Here is a 22,787-nt window from a genome sequence, read left to right as displayed (position 1 = left end):
TTAACATATGAACTTCAAATTTGGTTTGTGGATTGTTCTTGGTAATCCTAAGAAGCCTATTGCATTTGGGGCCGAAAGGTCAAGGGCCAAGGTCACAGTGGCTAAAACAAAAGAATTTTTGTCAGCGTGATAACTTTAGAAATACTTTACATTATTATTATTTTTTAAAATTATTATTCTTGGTTTATTAAAAACATTTTCCATCGCAGCCAAAGGCTGAATTAGGGAAAACAATACATTTGTTCAATTTACATAAAAAGTAGAATAGTCTTAGCATAAAACGACCAAAAATTAGCACACAGCGTTAGACACAAAAACAATTAAGAAGAGCGAGCCAACAATACAATTATGAAAATATGTAGTTATACGTTCAGTTAAAAAAATGTTATTAGTAAAAAGAGATATCAAAAGATTTAAAAAAAATAAAAATACTGGAAGAGTAGGACTAAACACTTTGAATTTCATTGCTTTGCAGTGCCGCAAAATTGTCATTGACAAAATAAATAGATATCTATTGAGTTGTATTCAAAAGATTGATCAGATGTGGCACGGGACTGTTCTTAAATCTGGAGGTATTGCACTTGAGTTGAGTTAATTTTGTTGAGTTCCTCAGATTGTAGCCAGATGTTGACCTTGTTTGCGGAACTAGACTCTCAAGTTTTGAGTTCTTGAGAGATTTCACAAATGCAATGCTCAATTGTTCTCGTCTATGCTCAAGTGTGAACATGTGAACTTCAAATTTGGTTTGTGTATTGTTCTTGGCAATCCTAAGAAGTCTATTGCATTGGGGGCCGAAAGGTCAAGGGCCAAGGTCACAGCGGCTAAAACAAAAGAAATTTTGTCAGCGGGATAACTTGAGAAATACTTTACATGTGAACTTCAAATTTGGTTTGTGGATTGTTCTTGGTAATCCTAAGAAGCCTATTGAATTGGGGCCAAAAGGTCAAGGGTCAAGTTCACAGTGGCTAAAACAATAGAAATCATGTATTTACATGTATTCTGAGATTATAGGGATTAGGGATTAATTCATATAAAACCTACAGAAGACACTAATGCTGTCAATGAACGTTCCATGTGACCAAGGTACATGTAAGTTGATCTTAAAAGAGTGGTGTTATGTCATGGGAGCAGTCACGGTTGCGGGGCATTTGTGTTTGTAAACACACCTGACTTGTTTTTTTAATTCAGCTTGTTTGTACATGATCCCTTCACATTCACTCACTCTTTTAAATCACATACAATAACTGTCCATCAGAAAAGCCAAAAAAATACATTATATTTATTCTGAGATCATAGGGATTAATTCATATATAACCTACAGAAAACAATAATGATGTCAATGAAAGTTCCATGTGACTCAGGTACGTACATGCAAGTTGCTGTTAAAAGAGTGGCGTCATGTCATGGGAACAGTTACGGTTGCGGGGCATTTGTGTTTGTAAACACACCTGACTTGTTTTTATTTGTTAAGTGTATTATGGGATTCTATTTACATGTTCATATCCTTACTGAAATAAAATTTTCTAAAGCATAGAAGTGACTGGATAGTTATGAGGACATATAAGAGATCCCAAATGGCTACCTTTTCCCCAGATATGACAAAGTAGTTTTGCCAAGCCTCAGTATTGATGCGCTGCAAATTCATGAAGTTACTTAACGGCACGGTTACCCTAATAGAACTGCGTTGTATATGTGGAAAATCATGTGAAAAATGATAGCATCATGATATTTAGCAGAAAAAATAGAAAAATAGAGGTGTCTTGAAATTGGACTACAAGTTTGAAGAAATCCCTCACGTGAGAGTTTATGGTTGTTAATGTCAATGTTAAAAGTTTTTTTGCGTAAGTAAATTTTGGGATTTCGTTGAACTTATTCAAGTTCCCCACATCACGCAACCTTTTGCCTGATTTTTATATTTAATATGTAAATTAACAACAAGTGCGGAAAAGCGGTATGTTCTGTTCATAAGCAGACATAGCTCTAGTTAATGTTTTTATTCATTACGATTAAGAAAACATGACATTCTGCTTCCTGTGTGTTAACCCTAATCCCTTGAGCACTTTTACTAAAAAGTATCCTGAATTCGCCAAAAATACCTATTGTATCATGCGCAAAATTCCAGTGTGTTGGTGACTGCTCAGTATGGAGGTATGTCGAATCCATCCAAATCCTGCAGTACCGCTAGGCTTACAATCCTGAATCCATCAAAATCCCCTTGTCAATATGGAGGTATCCTGAATCCACCAAAATACTCCAAAACAGGGGTGTGGATTTTCATGGATTCAGGAGGGGTAGGGTTAAAACAAACAACACAGACATTAAATGGCACCAATATCAAAAGTGGTTTTCAAAATATAAAGTGAAGTATAAAATAATGAAAACGAAAAATATCTCAACTTATTCAAAAGGTGCAATAAAAATAAATATGAAAACACTACACCTCATATATCAGTATACACACCATCCTTTAAAAAAAAAAATCTTTTAAATCTTGAATAAAAAACGATGAGAAGCAGGTGGCAAGAACATCTTGTAAAACGCTTTGTATTTTTTGGGTAGAGACACTGCCGTACTTGTGCACAGTAACCAAATGGGTGTGCAAAATCCTAGGGAGTTAGGGTTAATTGATTGATGTGGATGTCAGAACCCTCATTAATAAAACGTTCAATGATCATGCTGACAAATCCTAGAAACCTATTCAAAATTCCCTGTGACTCCACTTGGTTTGAACCAACAATTGAAAGACTATGACAATAATATCTAAGTAGATCCTTGTCATATTTTGATTGGAGGATATAACTATAAGAATATATACACAATTTGCAAGATTTATTTCTGGCATCCACCACTCAGTGTTGTGGTACTTGTACTCGTACTCAAGTACTACTTGAGTACTTTTTAAGAGTACTCGTACTCGTACTTGAATGTCAGAGTACTTGTTCTGGACATGATGGTACGTGTCAAAAATGTACTCAATCATCAAGGTACTCGTACTCGAATAGCAGTACTCGGAACAAAATGGTATAGCTTGACTTACCACGGCCTTATTGTATCGATACTTTCAGTTTGAAATGGTTGATTGGCTAGCAGAGAAATCAAAGTTTCCTGACTTTCCTCTGTGCACGTCCGGACAAACACAATTACATGTACATGTTACAGCTAGCTGTGAGGGGGTCTGTATATTGGTCTGACAAGAACCCATTCGGCATATGTGGGCACAATGGCCAATCATGTACATGAAACGCAGAGGTGTTTCTCAAAATGGTCGTTGGATTAACTTGGGTGATTGGAGCAGGGCTGTTTTATGAACCCCGGTTTCACCTCCCTATCCTGGCCCTGCCCCATTGCCAACCTGCATGAATGGAGAAAGAGACAAGCTTAAGCCAGGGTTTGAAAAACAGCCCCTAGTCTGGTTCCAGCGTTAGTCCCACAGACATAAACACAGGCCTAGGATCTAGATTGTCACGTCAAGGAAGCAGACTATATGCGTAGTACATGTACGTTACCACAAATTAAATATTAATTTCAAATAATTGAAAAATGCTTAAAAAGACGATCCCTAGTTTGTATCACAAGTACAGATAATTTTCGGCTTCAAGCACAATGCACTAGTAGGCCAACTCGTACCTGTATTGGAAATATAAGTACTTGTACTCGTACTCGGACTACAAATACTCGAACTCATACTTCGGAAGTGCAAGTACTCGTACTCGTAAGTACAACTACTTGTACTCGGAGACCTGTACTTGTACTCGGAAGTACAAGTACTCGTACTCGGAAGTACAAGTACTCGTACTCAGCAACCTAAGTACTCGGCAGTACTCGGTACTCGGAAAATAAGTACTCAACTACAATACTGCCACTGCTTTATTTTTCAGCTTGTTCAAAATTAAACAAAAGGTTTAAAAGTAAAAACATTGGCAATCTGAAGTTCTTAAAAAGCAAGTTCAGTTCGTAACTGCATCCACTTCAAAGGCAGGTTCAGTTCATGATGAAGAGGAAGCTAGCTTTAGGACTACTTTTTTAAAAAGTTGACAGGTCCTTGAAAATAAAAATGCTACACAGAAGAATGTTAAAATTTGATTCACTAAGAACCAGTTATTCTTGAGAATTTGTGGGGAGATTATCTGAGATATTGCCCAAGTTGGCGTCATTGTGTTGTTCCTCTGGCTCGGGAGCTTTCTCTTGCATCTGATCAGCAAGCACGAAACTCATCAGGGTTTTTTCCTTGTAGCTGGTCCTGGAATAATGCTTTTGTAATGGCTCGGACTGATGACCAGTCGATGACATTATATGACGGTTTGAAAATCCTGCTTCAGCAAGTAAGGTGCATGTTGTTGCTCTCAAACTGTGATTCGTATCTTCTTTGAGCAACCAGCATTCTCGGAGATGGTTTTCATTGTATTTCCCATCCATTCCATGGTGACTCGCGTGACATTTGAACAAAATGTAAAGTTTTAATGCATTATTGTTGTTAACCTGGCATTTATTCAACTCAAATTAGCATGTATTTGAGTCAGGGCATTGTGAATGTATGGTTTAGTCTTTATATGATTACTTTAAAATCGCTATTTTTTCATGTATCACAGTTTCTTTGACGTGACTCGCATGACAGGATAGAAAAAGGGATTTTTGACATCCCTTGATTCAAATAGCTTTTCCTATGGATCTACCCTAAAAATTATTCTTACAGAACTTAGAACTTAATACCCTCACCCAATACATGCATAAGTTGTATTGTGCCAAATATCCCTTGTTGTAAGAAATGGCCTGAAGAAAATGTGACTCGCGTGACACAAATGCGTGACTCGCGTGACACAGTAGCTTTTCACTTTCACATTATAACTGTAATTTTAGTATAACGAATCAAATCATAATATTATATTAATAAAAATGATTTACCTGTGAATACCTTATGAAAGAGTGTGAAAACTGCTATTTATCCCTTTACTTTGGCAAATGTTGGGGGTGGAAATCTGGTTTAAACACAATATCCTTAACAATGACATAGAGAGAAAAAAATGTTTTGGAATTTTAGTTACGAAGTGATGTCATCAATCCACGGGTGATTATTTCAGGAAAACAGTTGTAATTCTTGGTCATGTAGAGTCACAGTTTCCTTAAATGGTAAGATCGAGCTGCAATTAATGATGCAGTTGTATCGGAATGTATACAGTACATTCGAATCTCGTTTGTACAAACTCTGTTAATACAAAATTCTGGTTATAACAAACATAAAGCCTTAGTCCCGACTGTGCATTTATGTGCACAATGAATGGGACTGATGTTCCTCTTAGTACAAAATTCTGATATAACAAACAATTTGGCTACATGTAGGTCCGAACGAATTTGTATTAACGAGACTCGACTGTATATACATTTGTAAAAAACTGATTCAATTTCTTGTTACATAACTAATGCTTTTAAAGACTTAATTCGAATTCTATAATTTAATAGGGCCTATGGCATTGTTTCTTTGTATTACATGTAAATGAAACATTCCTGGCTTGTGACCAGGCGCGGATCCAGAGGGTTTTTTTGGGGGGTCAACCCCCCCCCCCAGCTCTGTCAAAACAAAAATTCTCATACAAATTCCTGAAGAATAAGCCGAACTGCCCCCCCCCCCTGTGACACCCCCAAAAACATTATACTGGTCTAATGTCCGCCTGTTCAAAATACGGTACACCATTCTGTAATGTGTTAATAATCGTCGAATTTGAACAGTGCCCCCGATTGAAATTGGTACCAGCCCCCCCCCACCCCCCGTCCCCCCCCCCCAGTTTTTTATTTTACGGAAGCGAGTGTCCAGAGAAAAAAACGTGTGTACATTTTCAAATTTTTTGGCTGATGAACCCCCCCCCCTGCGAAATTTCCTGGATCCACCCCTGGTGACTCGCGTGACATACATCATGTGTGACTCGCGTGACATTCTTGAGATAGTTTTTTCTACAAGGAATGTAGAGCAAATAAGAATATTCATACTTTTATTGCTAGACCACCACTATTTCATTTACAAATATCAAACACTAGCTGAATCCCTCTCTAGTTATTAAGTAATCTTTTTTTGTGACTCGCGTGACATATTTTTGAGGGTGTTTTCACGATGAAATAGTGGAAAAATACTGAAGACATTTTGAAAAATTCTCAATGTTTTATCAAATAGACTGGAATAGCTACCAAATGTATGCAGATAAAGCACAATCTTATGAATGAGCTTCAATTACTTCCTCAGTTTGTGATTTATACCCCTGACCCTCCGTTTCGCCCACAAAATTCATCCATGTTCAGGAGGCTGAAATTTTAATTCAAATGATTTATTTAAAAAAATCTTTTGAGATTTAGATGGTTTCAATATTCCTCTTATCAAATATAACTGACAAAAATTTATTCCTTTCACTTCAATGTTTGAGTTTGGTATGACCCTTACATGGAATGGCTGTATTAACTCCTAATGGTGCATTTGTGTACCACGGCGTTCCATCCGAGGGTGCATGGGCTTGAGGACCCCTTTGTAGGGCCAGAAAATTAATTTTGTGACTGGACACATACTACCGGTAGACCCGAGTATCTCATACATACGGCTGCTGAAGCCTTCATCTTCATTTTCGCATCTGGATTTAGTCAATGTATCACGATGAACAATGTAACAGAGGTCTTGTTCATCACCATCAAGAACAAAGTCAGAAGCCTTCATATTGCAGATATTTTCTCTGCCTCTATTTGCAAAATAAATCAGGATATCAACAAATACCTTGTTCTGAAGGATGTCAGGTGTTCTGATGTCCAGTGAATCTAAGATCTTTGCCATATCTTCTCCAAGATACTGCTTCCTTGAATCGAGCACAGCCTTTTCCCCTTGCTAAAGCTTAGGGAGCGTCTCATAAGTTGGAACGCTCGGAAAGTTCTCATTGGAACGGCGTGTTCCTGAACTGGAATGCTCCGGCGTTCCATTGGGAACACGGGACAGTTCCGTTGGAACGGCAAAATCCCAGCGGAACGGTCAGGAACACGCGTTCTATTGCGCGTTCCAGCAGAGCGTTCCTAGCATAGCGTGTATACGATGGCCCAGTTTCAGGAAAAATGGCGTCGCGATCTCTGGCAAACCGTGCGTCACTGAACGGTAGGTTTTGCCTGTTTTTGAGGATTTACATATAATATTTGGACGTGATTATGAAATTTCTGTGATGGTTTGGGTAAATAGTTCAACACAAGGTACGAGTGATTGTTAATGCGGATGGAATCTTGGTAAATCTAATGATGTAAATATCGTTTCTGTGGTGAAATGTCGGTAGCCCCGAACCTCACATCACTTGCAATCGCTACGCTGTGGTGAGTGTGTATTCACGTCAAAGTATACTTTTGCAAGAACAATATTTTGTTTAATAATACTCTGATAATGCGTACTAGATTAAGGGAAATCTCCCCCCAAAAATCGTAGATAGAGAAGGGGTATGGGGATTTCGAAATATGTTAAGTGAATTTCTGTTAAATATAATTGATTACGAAACACAGTGGCTGTTGTTACGGAAAATGTGAAGTTCTCTGGTGAAATTTCACCTTGAACTTTTACATCGCTACGGTGATTGTGTATTCACGTTTATAATTAATACAGGGCGCATGTTTGTAGTATGCATGCAGGAACAAAAAGTGTCTTTGACACTAGTACGTAATAGGTTTACTAAAATCACCCGACAAAACAGCGTAGAAAGAGTGAAGGATTTTGAATTATAAACAAATCATTTCCAAACAATATAGCCTTCATCTCGAAAACGGCCCCGCTGATAAAATGAACGAGAGGGCCTGTATGTTTTGTCATGGTACTATGCGATACTTTTACGAAATAAAAATAGAAAAAGATAAAAGCAGAGCTTACTATTGACGATGTACTTTTTGTCAGACAAATTCCACGTTTGAAACTAAACTCTGACTCCAGGTCCTGCTGCACGGATGTACTCACGTATACCCGAGAGCGAATACCCATCCGTGCAGCGTTCTGCCGGGAACACGGTGTTCCCTCCCCGTTCTAGCTGGACCGCAGCTCGGTGCGTTCCTTTCAAGCCGTGGAACGCACCCGCGTTCCATCGGGAACACGGCACGTTCCCCTTGGAACGCCTGACGTTCCTACGTAATGTTCCATTGGACCGCGAACGTTCCCGACTTATGAGACGCTCCCTTATTGTGGCGTTCTAGACCCTGTTGCTCTCTTTACAAGTATCGTTTTTGGTTATGTCCAAATCCTTTGTCAAGAGAGAGTGGCAATGAAGACCATAACGGATTGCTTGCATGTGACTTCTTTGTATATAATCAGGCATGCAACTTTTCCTCGGATCCGCCTTCCTCGTTTTTATTTCTCAGGAATGCCATTACAAATTGAAAAAACACTGTACAAAGTCTTGTGTGGTTTAGAATGTCCTTGTTTTTTCTAAATTCCCAGTTGCGTGCCTGATAATGCTCCTCGAAATTCCGTAAGCTACATGTACTTCTTCCACAGAAGTGCCAGCATACTTTGCATAAGATTCTAGTCGGCATACAGCAAATTTAATTTGTTTCTTTGTATTTGTAGCATCAGAGGCATCAATTAATTCAGAAGTAGTATCGTTGTTAAGGCAAGCAACACAAAATTGTTTAGGACCTCCGCTTTTTGCTTGAATGGTTGTGTCTTGTACTGCTGTATGAAATGCATGATGTGGTCTAGCATGCAGTGATCTGGACCCAAGGTCACCATATTTTGTGGTGGCAAATAGAGTATATTGAGAAAAAAATTGAGTGTTTCATACGAATAGTTATTAACCTTTTCTTTTACAGGAATTTTGAATTTTTTAAATTATTGGCTGTGGTCAGGAGTTATGCCATTTTCATTGAGGTGGCTCATTTTCCAGAGTGCACACAGAATTGGTTTTGCCTTTTGTAAATTTATTGAACCATGGAACCAGGGTCAGATTTTTTTAATGTGGTCTTTGCTAGAGCCTTACTTCAAAATTGCCACTGCACCGGCTGAGCCCCCGCTTGACTGCTTGATCATTGTGTGCCGGGTTGTGCGCAGTGAAACGCAGTGGTAACAACTGGATGTTACCTGGCCAATGGCTTTGTCCATGTCAAGAGCGTAGAATGACCTGTTGACCACGGTGAGGAGTTGGTGAGGAGTTGGTGATGAGTTGGATGGTTAAGTTGGATATGGAGTGCCGTGAGGAGACCAAAGAGCACTTGGCAGGGAACAATGATGCTTTTGCGAGTTGGTGAGAGGGGCTGGTCAAGGCAGACTATCAGCAAGCCGTCCTTGCCAATGGCCACTTGGAATGCTTGATATCTTTGATGTTGGTAAGTTTTTTGGATGGGCAGGTTCCCTGCACGAGGTGGGCGTGGATGTGCAGTCTGGGCGTTCAGAGTACTGGATTTCTGACCAAGTTTCTCTGCTTGTGATAGGAAGCTTGGTGTTACCGATCACATTTTCTACTGATGTGCATACAATGACAGACTCTTCCTCGTGCTTCACAAAGGCACAGATTTAGCAGGAGGGGTCACTGCGGTTGGCAAAGTCAGACGGGATATTGGCTGCTTCGCGAGGTGGCACACAGATGCTTGGTAATGGCTCACTGTTCACAGCAAGTTGTCTTAACCTCAGTAGGAATATTTAGCCCTAGTAGGAATATTTTGATGATGTTATCATGATATCACGCATTTGTCACATTCTTGCGCAAATATCTATGACCTAACGAACCTGTTAACTGGAATTGAGCATGTTCTTTTGGTGATATACATGTAATGCTTAATGGTTTAAAAAAAATTGAAAAATCACAGGATGACATCACTTCACTTTTTATCTATAACATCGATGTCTATGAACATCCCAAGTTTCAACCCAATTGAACTAATAGTAACCTTGATAAAAGACTTTAACAAATGCACCCTTAGGATGACTTGGATTTGGGATGACGTGACATGACATTTGATGATGTCATCATGATATCACTCTTTGAGACATGACTTCACTATGGAGTCTTTGTTTGTGTGAACTTAAGTTTCATTGGAATATGACTGTTTTATGTCAAAAGTGCTTCCAGAATTTTTTTTTTTTACAGAGTCTATTGGATTTGAGATAGAAGAACAACAGGAAGAAGGAAAAAACAACAAGAAAAACAAAGGCTTTTTCCCATCTATGTGGAAAGACAACAATCACATAAACTACAACGGGAAATTGACTAGCTTCCTTGAACATTGATATTGTCAATGAATTACGAAAACCCCCAGCATGGGGCTGGAAAGCTCGGTTGTAGAACACAAATACAGAAACCTGGAGGTTGCAGGTTCACATCTCCCTCCACTACATAGGGCTGATAGCTCAGTTGAAGAACACAAATACAGAAACCTGGAGATGCAGGTTCACATCTTCCTCCACAACATAGGGATGATAGCTCAGTTGTAGAACACAAATACAGAAACCTGGAGGTTGCAGGTTCACATCTCCCTCCACTACATAGGGCTGATAGCTCAGTTGTAGAACACAAATACAGAAACCTGGAGGTTGCAGGTTCACATCTCCCTCCACTACATAGGGCTGATAGCTCAGTTGTAGAACACAAATACAGAAACCTGGAGGTTGCAGGTTCACATCTTCCTCCACTACATAGGGCTGGATAGCTCAGTTGTAGAACACAAATACAGAAACCTGGAGGTTGCAGGTTCACATCTCCCTCCACTACATATCGGTAGGGCTGATAGCTCAGTTGTAGAACACAAATACAGAAACCTGGAGGTTGCAGGTTAACATCCCCCCTCCATACAGTCAATTTCGTTGTTAAACTTAACAATAATTCATGTGTTTAAATTGTTTTAATGCAGTTATATCAAGAGTTATTTGAGAGCAAGCTTTTAACTGAGACTGGGGAATACTACAGGAAAGAATCAGCCAATCTGCTGCAGAATTACAACTGTTCACAATACATGGAAAAGGTTGGCAAGTACATACTCATTTCACTTTGAGCTGTTGATTAAATATTTGTTTGTCTTTTAAGCATTTCAATCTTTTGTGGATTTCCCCTCTATTTTTCAGTGCTATTGAATACATTTTTGGTTATTGGGACGTTTGGGAAGTACCTTAAAATCCACCTTTTTGTTTCTCACCAAAAACGTGTGTTGGGGGTGGAGGGGAGGGGGGGGGAAGAGGGGGAGCATGATCCAATAGCCATTCTTCCTGGTTAAAGAGTGGGGGATACATGAACACAATGTATGGTGTATGTATACCCCCATTCAGGCGCGGTTCTAGAACCAATATTTTGGGGGGGCTAGCACGGTGGATCCAGAATTTTTCAGGGAGGCGTGCTGAAATGTAGACCGGTTATTTTTTCCAGACACATGCCATATTTTCAATGGGGAGCGCCAATAAAATCCTAAAATCATTCACACTATATTAACTAATGCACCCTTGTCACGACTATTTCTTTAGGAGGAGACCGTTCGCATGTACATCACAATCCTTCTTTTTGCTAATGCAATTTTTTGTTTTTAAGGAATTTATTTTTGGGGGGCTAGACAAAATTTTTGGGGGCTACAGCCCCCCTAGCCCCCCCGTAGAACCGCGCCTGCCCCCATTGTTGAGAACGATCCTTGAACATAGTCTGTGTCTATTTGAAGCTGCGTGCCACTAAGAGCCATTTTTAAACTGAATATGCACAAACTCATCTCCATGTAATAGGAATGCACCCAATTTTAGGTACCCCAATGACAGTCATGTGATTATTGATGGAGTGCATAGCAGGAAGTGTTAATTTGCATGTGAAATACTGTTGACGTCATTATCCCTCATTGTCACATATCCAATGTTGAAATGATGAAATGTTTCTGAATAATGCATCTTTAATAAAAAATGTGAAACTATTTCAGACCAACACTGATGCCGATGTTTCTGTTGAGCTGCAATGGGTGCCAAAGTGCGCTCAAATTGATTGGATGATATACATGTATGCATTTAAATACTTGTGTTGATATTTTTCTTTTTAATTGAATCATAGACAGTTATTTGATACCTAGAAATAAATTCCTTTTCATGACACAAGGTGCTCCAAAGACTACAGGAGGAAAACTTTAGAAGTCGGAAGTTTTTACATCCCAGCTCTTACAACAAAGTGATGCATGAATGTCAAATGAGGATGGTTGCTGATCACATGGTCTTCCTACATGGTGAATGTAAAAACATGGTGCGCAATGAAGTACTAGCAGGTATGCAGGCAACAAGATGTTAAACACATGTACATGTATGTTACATATGGGTCCTTCTAAGAAGTTGGGAAATGTTAAATGACATTTTGGTAAATTTTTAGTCTGTATTGTAAACACATTGATTCTGCCAGTTGTTTAAAAATGTTTGAAAGCACTCAGATGTTTGAAAAAACCCAACAATGTTCTTAAGAAAAACTGGATGTGGAGGTAACAAGGAAAGCACAGCATTATTGCCATATTTGGTAATTTATGTACGTTTGTTTGACCGTTCTCCCACAGGTAAATTGCCTGAGAATATTAGAGATAATTTTATACATGTATTTTTTTTACATTTCATGTAAAATCTTAAAATCTTAATGTTGTTTATTTTCCAATTTTCCAAACTGACTCTGAGCATCATCCATCAGATTTGTTGGAAAAAACAGCATTAAGGCTTTACTTTGAATACCCGAAATACAAGTTTGTAGTGGTTCAGAATTATTAGTAAGTATTTGCTACTCTGAGTAGCCCCTCATACCCAACTATAAATGTGTCAGAATGTCATAAAACCTTCCCCAACTTAATGGTTAGATCATTACAAGTATTGGTAATGTCAACTAGCGTTATTGCTGATTTCCTTTCTATGACCATCCTTTTAACCATCCCTCCAATTAAGCCAATCGATCAACTTAAGCCTATCATATTCTGGTTGACTGAGCCCAAATAGGAGAATTGCTGTAGTATGATTTTGATGTGTTAGCAATTGCTGTTGCAAGAATGTACTAATCTTTGGAATTAATCAAAATCTAATAGTGTGCATTCGTAAATGCATTTATACCTTTTAATACACTTTTTGCTTCTTTTTTGTGTGTGAAATGTCCTGACTCTTTATGCTCTTATTTATCTACAAGACCTTTCTAGGATGTACAAGTTGCTCAAACCCGTTGTAAATGGACTTCACATCATGGTCAATGAACTCCAAGAACACATCAAACAAACAGGTATGCCGCACAAGTTATTCACATAAAAATTATAGAGATTGTACTTATACTAGAAATTAGTAGTTTTGATAAGCTTCACTCTTTTGCAGCATTTTAACAATATTTCAGAGAACCCCAACCCCCTCGTCTTGCCCTATTCGATGCTACATGAGTGCTACAAAGTTCGGTTCCATTTCACAATGATGAATGCTGGCAGAAGAGTTGTCAATGTTTACTTGAACTTTGTACAGGGGAGGGTGTTTCTGTGTATTTTGTATCCAGTTCCTGCGGAAGCCTGTTGGGGCCAGGTATGTCTTTCTCTTTCACAGCTGTATGTTTCTCTTTCACGGTGGTGCATTGCTTTTTCACAGCAGTGCGTTGCTCTTTCACGGAGGACGGTGCATTTCTCTTTCATGGTTAAGGTGCCTCTCTTTCATAACGTGTGTCTCTCTCTTTCAAGGGGCAAGTCCAATATTACAGGGGTGTATTTTTCTCAAGGTGTGATGAATAAGGACATATTAACTCACGGCTTAACTCAATACATAAGTAAGTCGCTGTCGCGAATTAATAAGTCCCAAGAGAATAAGTCGCAGATGCGACATAAATAAGTCCCGGCCAAGAGTTAATTTATCGAGTTAATTCCCTGAAGCCCCACCAGAAGTCAACTTTCAGGCCCTATACACATTTTACATGTATGCACATTGCCACATAGTTGTTTATGAGACAATATAAAAGGAAAAAACATGCAGGCTAATGAACATGCCTGCGGGCTTGTTAAGAGTCTGTTTCAGTAGCCTGGCTGTCTAGTGAACAAAAAAGTTAAGGTCGAACTCTGCTCCAGTAGTGCTACTCCATGTACGCCAGGCCTGGTTTAAGTTGAAATGGTTCACATGTAAGTTGACGTCACATTTACAAACCAGTTGGAGTTGTGGTTAGGTTACAGGACTTTGGTTCATGTATTTCAGCTTTATTGCCAATTAATTGATTAACCCTTTGACGACAAATTGTATAGTCTGTGCATGTAATCACAATAACCTTTACTGTAAAGGCCTTACTTTTGATGGCTGTCCAAAGAAATGCTCAAACATGTATTTTCTGTTTAAAATCAATATTGTGTGCAGGGTTGCAGGCTGTTTCAAGTCTACAGGGTGAAAATGTAAGTAAAAAAGTCGTTTATATTTTTGTGATGGTCAGAATCAGCTTCATGCATTCTTTCAAATATCAAAGAAACAAATGTATACAATATTTCATTGATAAGAAGAGACTTACTAAAGTAATAATTTGGTTGAATCCAGTAGAACCGTTTATATCTCAATACTGATGTCATTCCAGTAACAATAACTCTCAGCCGGGGGGGGTGGGGGGGGGATTCTGCCCCCCTAAGATCTCGGCTATCGAGTGACAAAAAATGATGAAACTCGGTACATGCATAGAACAGCTTACCATGAACATACCGGTACCCTAGAACATACCCAAAATTGTTCCCAGCTCAGCGGTTGAATTTGTGGGATTCACGAGGAACCTTCAATAAGGACGTATGAATGTGGGAGTTTCCATCATTCAATTATTATGTGAACCAGTTTCATTTATACTTTGTACTGTCCTGTTTGTGACTTTTTATTGTGATAGATCCATGCCCTATTTGTGGATGCAATCTTGGCCTTACACAGCAAGTATACAAAGATGATATGTGAGACATTAGGCAAGGATAAAGTCTTCTCCATGGCCTTGGATAAGGTAATGTTTAACCCATTACACGCTATATTCTGTCATTCGGGAGTTATACGGTGTCAGACATACATTTGCAACAATCCATCTGTGTGCAGAATTAAAGTTATAATCATACAGAAGTAAGCTACTACAAAGATTTAAAAAAGAAATTATTCATCAAACTTTTTTGCTGTAGTAGAAATCAGCTTAAAAAAAACCAGGATGTCGGATGAACTCAGACATATTAATTTTGTGTGTGTACAAATTTATAAATGTTTCAGTTGCAAGTAACAGCAGAGCTCCGAATGATATACATGTTTCATTTGTGGCATTTGGACTAGTTTAAAGTGTTCGCCTTTAAATTTATAATTCTGTAGAACTGCAAAGATACAGAAAACTTGTGTGTGGACAGTTTTTCTATGAAAATAATTCTATGGTGGTTTAGCACATTTCCAGGAGAAGTTGTGTATTTAGCGGCTGTCATTAACCCTAAACAGTCCTAAATCTTCCAATGTTCATATTACACAGACTTCAGAGGTTGGGTGTAACACTGGCAGCAATAATAATTCTTCTGAATACTATAAAAGGGCGACACTTCCATAGACTTGTGCATAAATGACCCCTAAATTAAATTTGACCTTATCCTACCGGTACCCCCACAAAACTGCATATCAGAGGGTCTGTCTTCCCAACTATTGCGACAGCAAATTTCCTTCTCCAAATGGTAGTTAAAACAATTTGGTGACACCAAATTCTCACCCTAATGGATTATATCACCCTCATATAGAAACGTTAAGCACAAAGTGTCGCTCTAACATAGAATTGAGGAGAGTAAATATCTGCCTGTGCTTATTCCTTCAGTAATTAATTAAATACATGTTGTTTAATTGTTGTATTTGATGAAAATTTGCTTGAGACATAATTTAAAAAAAATTGTTCAATTTTTCTATTACTCAAATGATTTTTACCATTACGTAAATCCATGTGAAATTCAGGTGGATTTCATAAAGTGATTATGAGCTTATTTTTTCTGTTGTAGGCATGTGCTGCCATAGTCAACCACAGACCTCACCCAAGACAGCCTTGCAAATCACCTGAACTGGTATGACTACTACATTACTTCCTTGTCCAAAAAAAATATGTCATCCTTTCTGTGAGTTAAGCATTATCTTACCAAATAAATTACAGATATATATTTAAAAATGATTTTTTTTTTACAAATCTAAATCTTTTTTTTCAAAAAGTACTAGGAATCATGACATTTTACCCCGTCCCTAATTTTTAAACTTATTAGTTTGGCAACAAGACCTGATATGGTGTGAAAAAAAAAACAATTGCACAAAGAGCCCGTACAATGTACATTTAAGTTAATAATCAAATGTTTTCTGTCATACAAGAGGTAATTCCATTATATTTCGAAGTATAGCATATTGTCCTTGCCTTTGCCTTTGCTTTTTCCTTTATTTAGTTAGCCAAATACTGTGATACATTACTGAAGAAGAGTGCGAAGGGAGTCAGTGAATCTGAAATTGATGACAAGTTACAACAATCCATTTTAGTCTTTAGATATATTGATGACAAGGATGTCTTCCAACGGGTAAGTTGGTCATGAAGATTTCTAAGATATACATACAATGGCATGATAGCAACAGACAGCAAGTGCTTGTACTATTAAGCTATCAGGCTCACATCTGAATTCATGTATATTTCAAGAGAGTTCAAATCAACAATGTCAATCAGACAGTGCAGTATGGTAACTTATATACAATTGGATACGAAAGATTGTTCAGCCCAGGGGCAAATTTTAAGGTGCTCTGTAACAGTTGGCCAAAAAATTCATACCAAAATCACCTGATGATGTCGTTGTGATGTCACTTTCAGAGTTTGACACATTGGTAACCATTGATTTCTCACCACATGACAATTAAACCTTCCCCTATATGTACTTTAAGTAATCATACATTTGATGATGTCATGATGAAGTCATGACATTATTAATTATCCCGCGAGTGCGAGTGGAACACGGAATAATGTAGTGCGTCCGTGTTCCACATACCACGAGGCCGAAGTATGTGGGACACAGACGCACTACATTTCCGTGTTTCACGAGCGCAAACTTGAGGCACGGTAAAGATGGAACACAGACGCTGTACACAAACTTTTCAACGGTTATCCTATTGCACGTGCGTGTTGTACGGAATGGCGCTCGCATCTTATAAAAGCGCAGTACGCGGAGTGCGGTATGGACCGTGGCCGTGCTACCTGGTTATATGTAGCACGGCTTGTTGCCATGGATCGACCAATAATTAGCGAGGACTTAACTAAACAATTTAAGACAAAAATGTGAATTTAGAGTGTTTTGTGTCCTGGGATATGGCAATAAGGTTCAAAAGTTCAAAAAGCTATATACAAATATTTGTACAAAAGCAAAGTCTTTTCCGCAACTGTTAAATTTAAGGAATTGACAATCGCCTTTTTGATTTTGTGACAGTTTTATGCACGTATGTTAGCCAAGCGATTGATTCACGGCTTGTCAACATCCATGGATACTGAAGAATCTATGATCAACAAATTGAAGGTATGATAACATTGTTTGAAGATCACACTGAAACCTTGCTCAACAACTTGGCCACTTGCTGTCTGATAAAGCACAATGCTTGTGATCTTCCAGAAGGATTAGTGGCATGTAACTGGGGGGCACAGTGGCAGAGTGCAACAGGCTAGATATATTAAAAGCAAAATTGGGACGCTGATAGATGAAAAATCAGGACGATAAAAATGAATTATAAATGCAAATTTGGGAACTGGACACATGGGCATTGCTAGACATGGGGGTTGTGTGGGTGTGCAAAAACGTGTGTCAGTCGGAAAATGTTCTGGGATGAAGAGTGGTATGTTTCGTCAAACAGTGTGCCCTATAGGAAGATGGTGTCTAGCCCCACACCCTGCTTTTCCATTTGACAGGCCAGGCGACCAAAAATATATCCTGTGTATTGGCACGGATGCGGTGACAGTAAATTTGTTGTCACACTCCCATTCACAGAGGTCTGGAAACACTTCTGACAGGATGAAAAGTTTATATTACAACGGGAAAACAAAATACCCTGGTTGCGCGACTGATTTAGTGTCAATTAGGAGTGTTCATAAGATGGAATTTTGCGTTGGGTGATGTAAATCAAATTAGGTTTTGCAAAACCTAATTTGACATACAGGAGTGGCTAACATTCTTACTAGTGATCAGAGTAGAGGAATTTGAATCACTTAAGCCGGGGCTTAGCTTTAAAAACAGTTTGTATTGCATGGTTTTGTTTATGTTTTTTGTTTCTTCTTGCCGTTCCTGAACTTTTGTTTGTCACTTTTATATTCCTATTTTGTAAAGTAGCGAGAGAGTGGCCAGCAACATGAAAGGTGATGACGAAAAATGTAAATTATTGCTGAATGGAGGAAAAAGAAAAAACGCAGAAACTTGCCTGCTACTTTCTTGCGAATAGAAGATGCACGGCCATTGTCTTGCTCATAACTAGAATGAGGTCTAAAACCACGGCATTCTAGAGTTGTTCGGAACAAGTACAACATTGTGATCTTTCAACATTTTAGTCATTTTAGCCCATTCAGTCATGCTACATTTTTTCGTATGTCAAATTTTCATGTACCCAATTCAAGTTTTAGGAATAGAATGCCAGTCTAAAACAGGCATACTCAAAGTAGGATCCATCTTATTTCAAGGACAGTAAAACAATAACTAAGTCATTTAAACTTTTTGAAGAAAATGTAATTTAAGGCTTTCCATGTTGGATTGTACAACTTGGTAGAAGGTGAGAAATGATTATCTCTATTAAAATCAAATGATTGGAAGAAGAATGAGAGGTGATAACTTCATAACATGCTCAGTATGCTCTGACTGTCACTATTACCTTGTTTTCCTCTCAGCAAGCTTTTGGCTACGAGTTCACCAACAAGCTTCACAGAATGTTCACAGACATTGGAGTTAGTGAAGGACTTAATGGCAATTTCAACACATTCTGTCAGGACAAGCAAGTGGATCTCAGTGTCAACTTTTCTATATACGTCCTGACAGTAAGTTCATTTTAATTGTAATTTTTAACCAGTCTTGTGCTGGCTGAGTTTTGTATTTTTCTTAAGATCGATTCACATTTCCCGAGGTGACCAATTAGTGTTCACAGCTACTTAATAAATTTGCTTTGTACTGGAATTCATGCAAGTATTAATAGCTCAGGAAAGGACCAAGTATTTGGTCGATATTTCTGAACAATGTTCACCCATAGGGTATTCAAATCAGCTAGTCTTGAGGGACCATGATACCAGGTGTGAGTAAATTACAATGATCAAGGAGACGGGAAAAAAAGAGGCTGATCCAAAACATTGAGAAGAACAATGGCCATTTTAAAGAATTGTTTTTTTGTAAATGTAATTTGGGTTGGGTATCAGATCAATACTTTTAAAAATGGGAATTCAAAATCCTGTCAGATAAGTTCTGTTGATTAGCTGAACATACATTTGTAACTTTGCCTAGGGTACTGAACCTCCATGATCAATAGGAGTATTAACAGTCGCCACCACGGGAGGCCGGTTGTAAACTACAAACGTACCAAGCGTTCAGACACCGTTTTAAGTTTAGCCAGTTCCACTTGAAGTGGTTTATCTCGGTTTCCGTGGTCACGTAGAACTTTCCCCTCGGCCCAAAACCACGCGCTGTAAAAGCCTTCACTTCGTCAAGTTTGCCCACTTAGCTTCACATGGTCTGGAGCCTTTCTCAGTTGTCATGGTTAACATTGTAAGCCTAGCAGTAAACAAGGCAGTTCACTGCAGCCACGCTCGCTGATATCGCAGGGTACAGACTGTGTTGGACAGCTCCCTTGGGAAATAATTCTTTAACAAGGCAACTGTCCTTTTTCACATTGTTTTTCTTCAGACTTTAGAAAACCTTGTTACTACTCATCCCAAAGTTATGTGTTCATTTCTTTTGTTACGGGTTTATTTCTTTTTAGTTGATAACCACTTAGGATTAATTTACTTTGAATGACAGCTACCAGTTAGATCAGCATTTAAATATGCTTATTGTGTCTTCCTGTGGTACTAAGTTTGTATTCAGTTCAGTCCAACAGAGCATAACCTTAATTACATTTGGGACAGAATCCCGACAGATGTCACAAGTGCCTTTTAGAAAGTTTGAGTAAATGTGACATTTTAACTTGATAAGCTTTTCTGTAACCTTGAGCAGAAACTTATCATATTTGTTCCAATGAAAACAGGTAGGGTATGTCAAGTTTGAAGTTTTAGTACATTTTAAGTTTGTACAAGACATTGACACCTAGCACATGACAGCTTACGATTGTCCAGACATGTTGTGTGTGTCTGATGATTGTCCTATGTATTTGACTATTACAGACGGGATCATGGCCTTTGGGGCAGTCAACACTTGCACCATTTGCTATACCACAAGAGCTGGAACAAAGTGTTAGTAAGGTGAGTATGGGTCCATATTTCTTTTTTGTAACTATCTGTAGAATTGTTGATGTCAGGCAACAGTCAAGTAATTGCATTAAAAAAACAAACAAACAAATGTTCCCTAATGCTATTTATCATTGTGCTGTATGTTGTAATGTAAAATAGGGGAGTAAGAATAGATCATAAGAAATTAATAGTGGAACAGCAACAAATGAACAACTTCTTTTAGGGAATTTGGCTCCACTGCAAGAAAAGTGAAAATAAAAAAAAAATCTTACAAATAATTTTTTTTATTTGTAAGATTAGAAATTTGAATTGAGGAGATGTAAAGTCAATCTTAGGATTTGACCAATGTAATATCATTGTATATTCCATGTTGTCCAAGGGCTTGCAAGAACAACTTGAAAAGAGTGGCTTGAGTGGGACGGTACAGCAGAAACTCCTGCTCACTTGGGCCAAAGTCTGACCTTGCTAGGGTTAACTGTAGGTTGAATCTGATATTGCAGCAGCTACCACAGTAACCAACTATTTGTACAATTGGATTTCTGTGTTGTGGGGTTTGTGAGGGCTTGTCGCAGTGTTGTAGTCGAGACCTTTGGATAGTCCGAGACGAGACCAAGACCGAGACCTGAAGATCGAGACCGAGACCGAGACCGAGACCAGCCCCTTCAAGGCGGACCGAGACCAGAGACCAATATGGTCCGAGACCGAGACCGAGACCGAGACCGCTGATAATGAATAACAAAAGTCGAAATTAAAAAAACAAGACACGTTATTATAGTTGAAAAATACCTTTCTATTCACAAAGAATACAGACCAAAAGTTCGACCAGTGGCAGTGTTGACAAATTGATACATGACACCTTACTTGAGCAAAAAGTAGTTACACTTAAGAAAACATGGGCTTTGACATGTTGTCTACACCAATCGTGACAAAAGTAAAAAGTTAAGGGTAGAGGTTCATTGTTATAGGAACTCGGATCCTAAACTCACATTCACCCCCTTGGTTCAGCTATGATTCTAACGGATATTTAAAGATGCAATTTAATTGTACATTGCCTTTTTTCCTAAATAAATTTAGGACTTAACTTCTAACAAGACTTGTGTACTTGATTTTAAAAAATGGGAGCTAGAAAATGTTTGAATTAATTTTTGTCATAGAATGTGGACTTGTACATGTAGACCCACAAGTTGCGAGGTGGTAGCAAGAATGCCAGATATGTATTTTTAATTTTTCTGAACGGATTTTTAATTTTTGAGGAATAATGGGGTACTTTAAAATGAGCAGCCAAATGGGGTCTCATCATACACTCTCATGGCAACAGTGGGTGGTAACTTGTACATGTAAGGGGCCATTCAGAATGGTCAATGTTTTAAAATTTCGACTTTTTTTCCAAATTATTTTGACCCACCCACCCACCCCTAATTTCGATTAATAAAAAAACTGAACATGACTGTACATGTACATGCACTTGCATGTACATGTACTTGAACACCATGTACATGTACATGTGTGTCTAGTTCAGTGACGGCGTGAAGTTGTTGGTCATCCTCTTTATGTGATAAAAATATGTGATACCTCACCAAAAAGTATCTTTTAACGAAATTCAATCAGAATATTTATCCATTTTTTTTTTAAAATGTTTAATTGTTGTTTACTTGTTGGTGTCCCTGCCACACTGTACGATGGTGTAGCCGTGCGTTATGCACGTTGATTGTTTACTTTCGTTTTGACGGGGACTTTACTGAATAGAGTCTGTGACTGTACATAGAAATTTCTTTGAATAAAAGTCGAATCGTTCATTCATGTGCACTTGTTATGCAAAGCAGGGGCAGTGGTTCAAGGATATCCAGTCGACCTGCAGAAAGTGTGCAAGAACGCGACCTGAATGCTTTATGTGTCCACAATACAACGACGCTTTTTAGTTATTTCACTGTGTGACACAGTGAAAATTTTTGGAATCATAGGCCTAATGGCGTCAGCGATACTTGCTGGGGAGCTCTTGCGTACGACTTTCTGTACTTTGGTACTGTTATTTCCAGGACAATTGTGTGTACGGTAACCCGAGTACCAAGATTTTTAAAGACGAAATTGCCGACCTCAAACTTGTTAGTGCCATATTGGCAACTATATGTGCGTTATTAGTTTAATTAAACAAAATGAACAGGTTAATTAAACATAGTACCATTGAAGGTACCTAAAAGTAAACATAACACCATAGAAGACCGACAGACGAACATAAAATGTTACAAAATAAACATATTGTCTGGATAATTTTTTTAGGGCGTTACCGGAAAGTTAACACAAACTTGGTGTCAAATAGATCATGAGAGTTATTTCTTTGACTTTTCATACAAGTTTACATAAACTTTAACTGTTTGACCTGCAGTGGCGTAGCCACGGGGGGGGGGGGGGGGGGGGGGGGGGGGGGGG

The 22,787-nt window shown here is 38.5% G+C and overlaps 1 protein-coding gene across 1 annotated transcript in view; it reads left to right on the top strand.

Moving 5' to 3' along the window:
• Window positions 1–18,856, top strand: part of LOC119719214 (cullin-2-like) — a gene marked incomplete at its 3' end in the record, with an annotated part of 37,556 nt that extends 18,700 nt beyond the window's left edge. Inside the window, 9 exon segments of the mRNA XM_038188584.1 lie at window positions 10,840–10,950; window positions 12,054–12,216; window positions 13,107–13,196; window positions 14,297–14,331; window positions 14,805–14,912; window positions 15,925–15,987; window positions 16,354–16,482; window positions 17,377–17,463; window positions 18,816–18,856. Of these exon segments, the coding sequence (XP_038044512.1) occupies window positions 10,840–10,950; window positions 12,054–12,216; window positions 13,107–13,196; window positions 14,297–14,331; window positions 14,805–14,912; window positions 15,925–15,987; window positions 16,354–16,482; window positions 17,377–17,463; window positions 18,816–18,856 (827 nt within the window).
• Window positions 18,857–22,787: the final 3,931 nt, after the last annotated feature.

Source organism: Patiria miniata, unplaced genomic scaffold (genome assembly GCF_015706575.1).
Source record: "Patiria miniata isolate m_02_andy unplaced genomic scaffold, ASM1570657v1 HiC_scaffold_8, whole genome shotgun sequence".
NCBI classification, from domain to species: Eukaryota; Metazoa; Echinodermata; class Asteroidea; order Valvatida; family Asterinidae; genus Patiria; species Patiria miniata.
The sequence above is the reverse complement of the archived record's forward strand: the minus strand, read 5'-3'. Positions and strand labels throughout refer to the sequence as shown.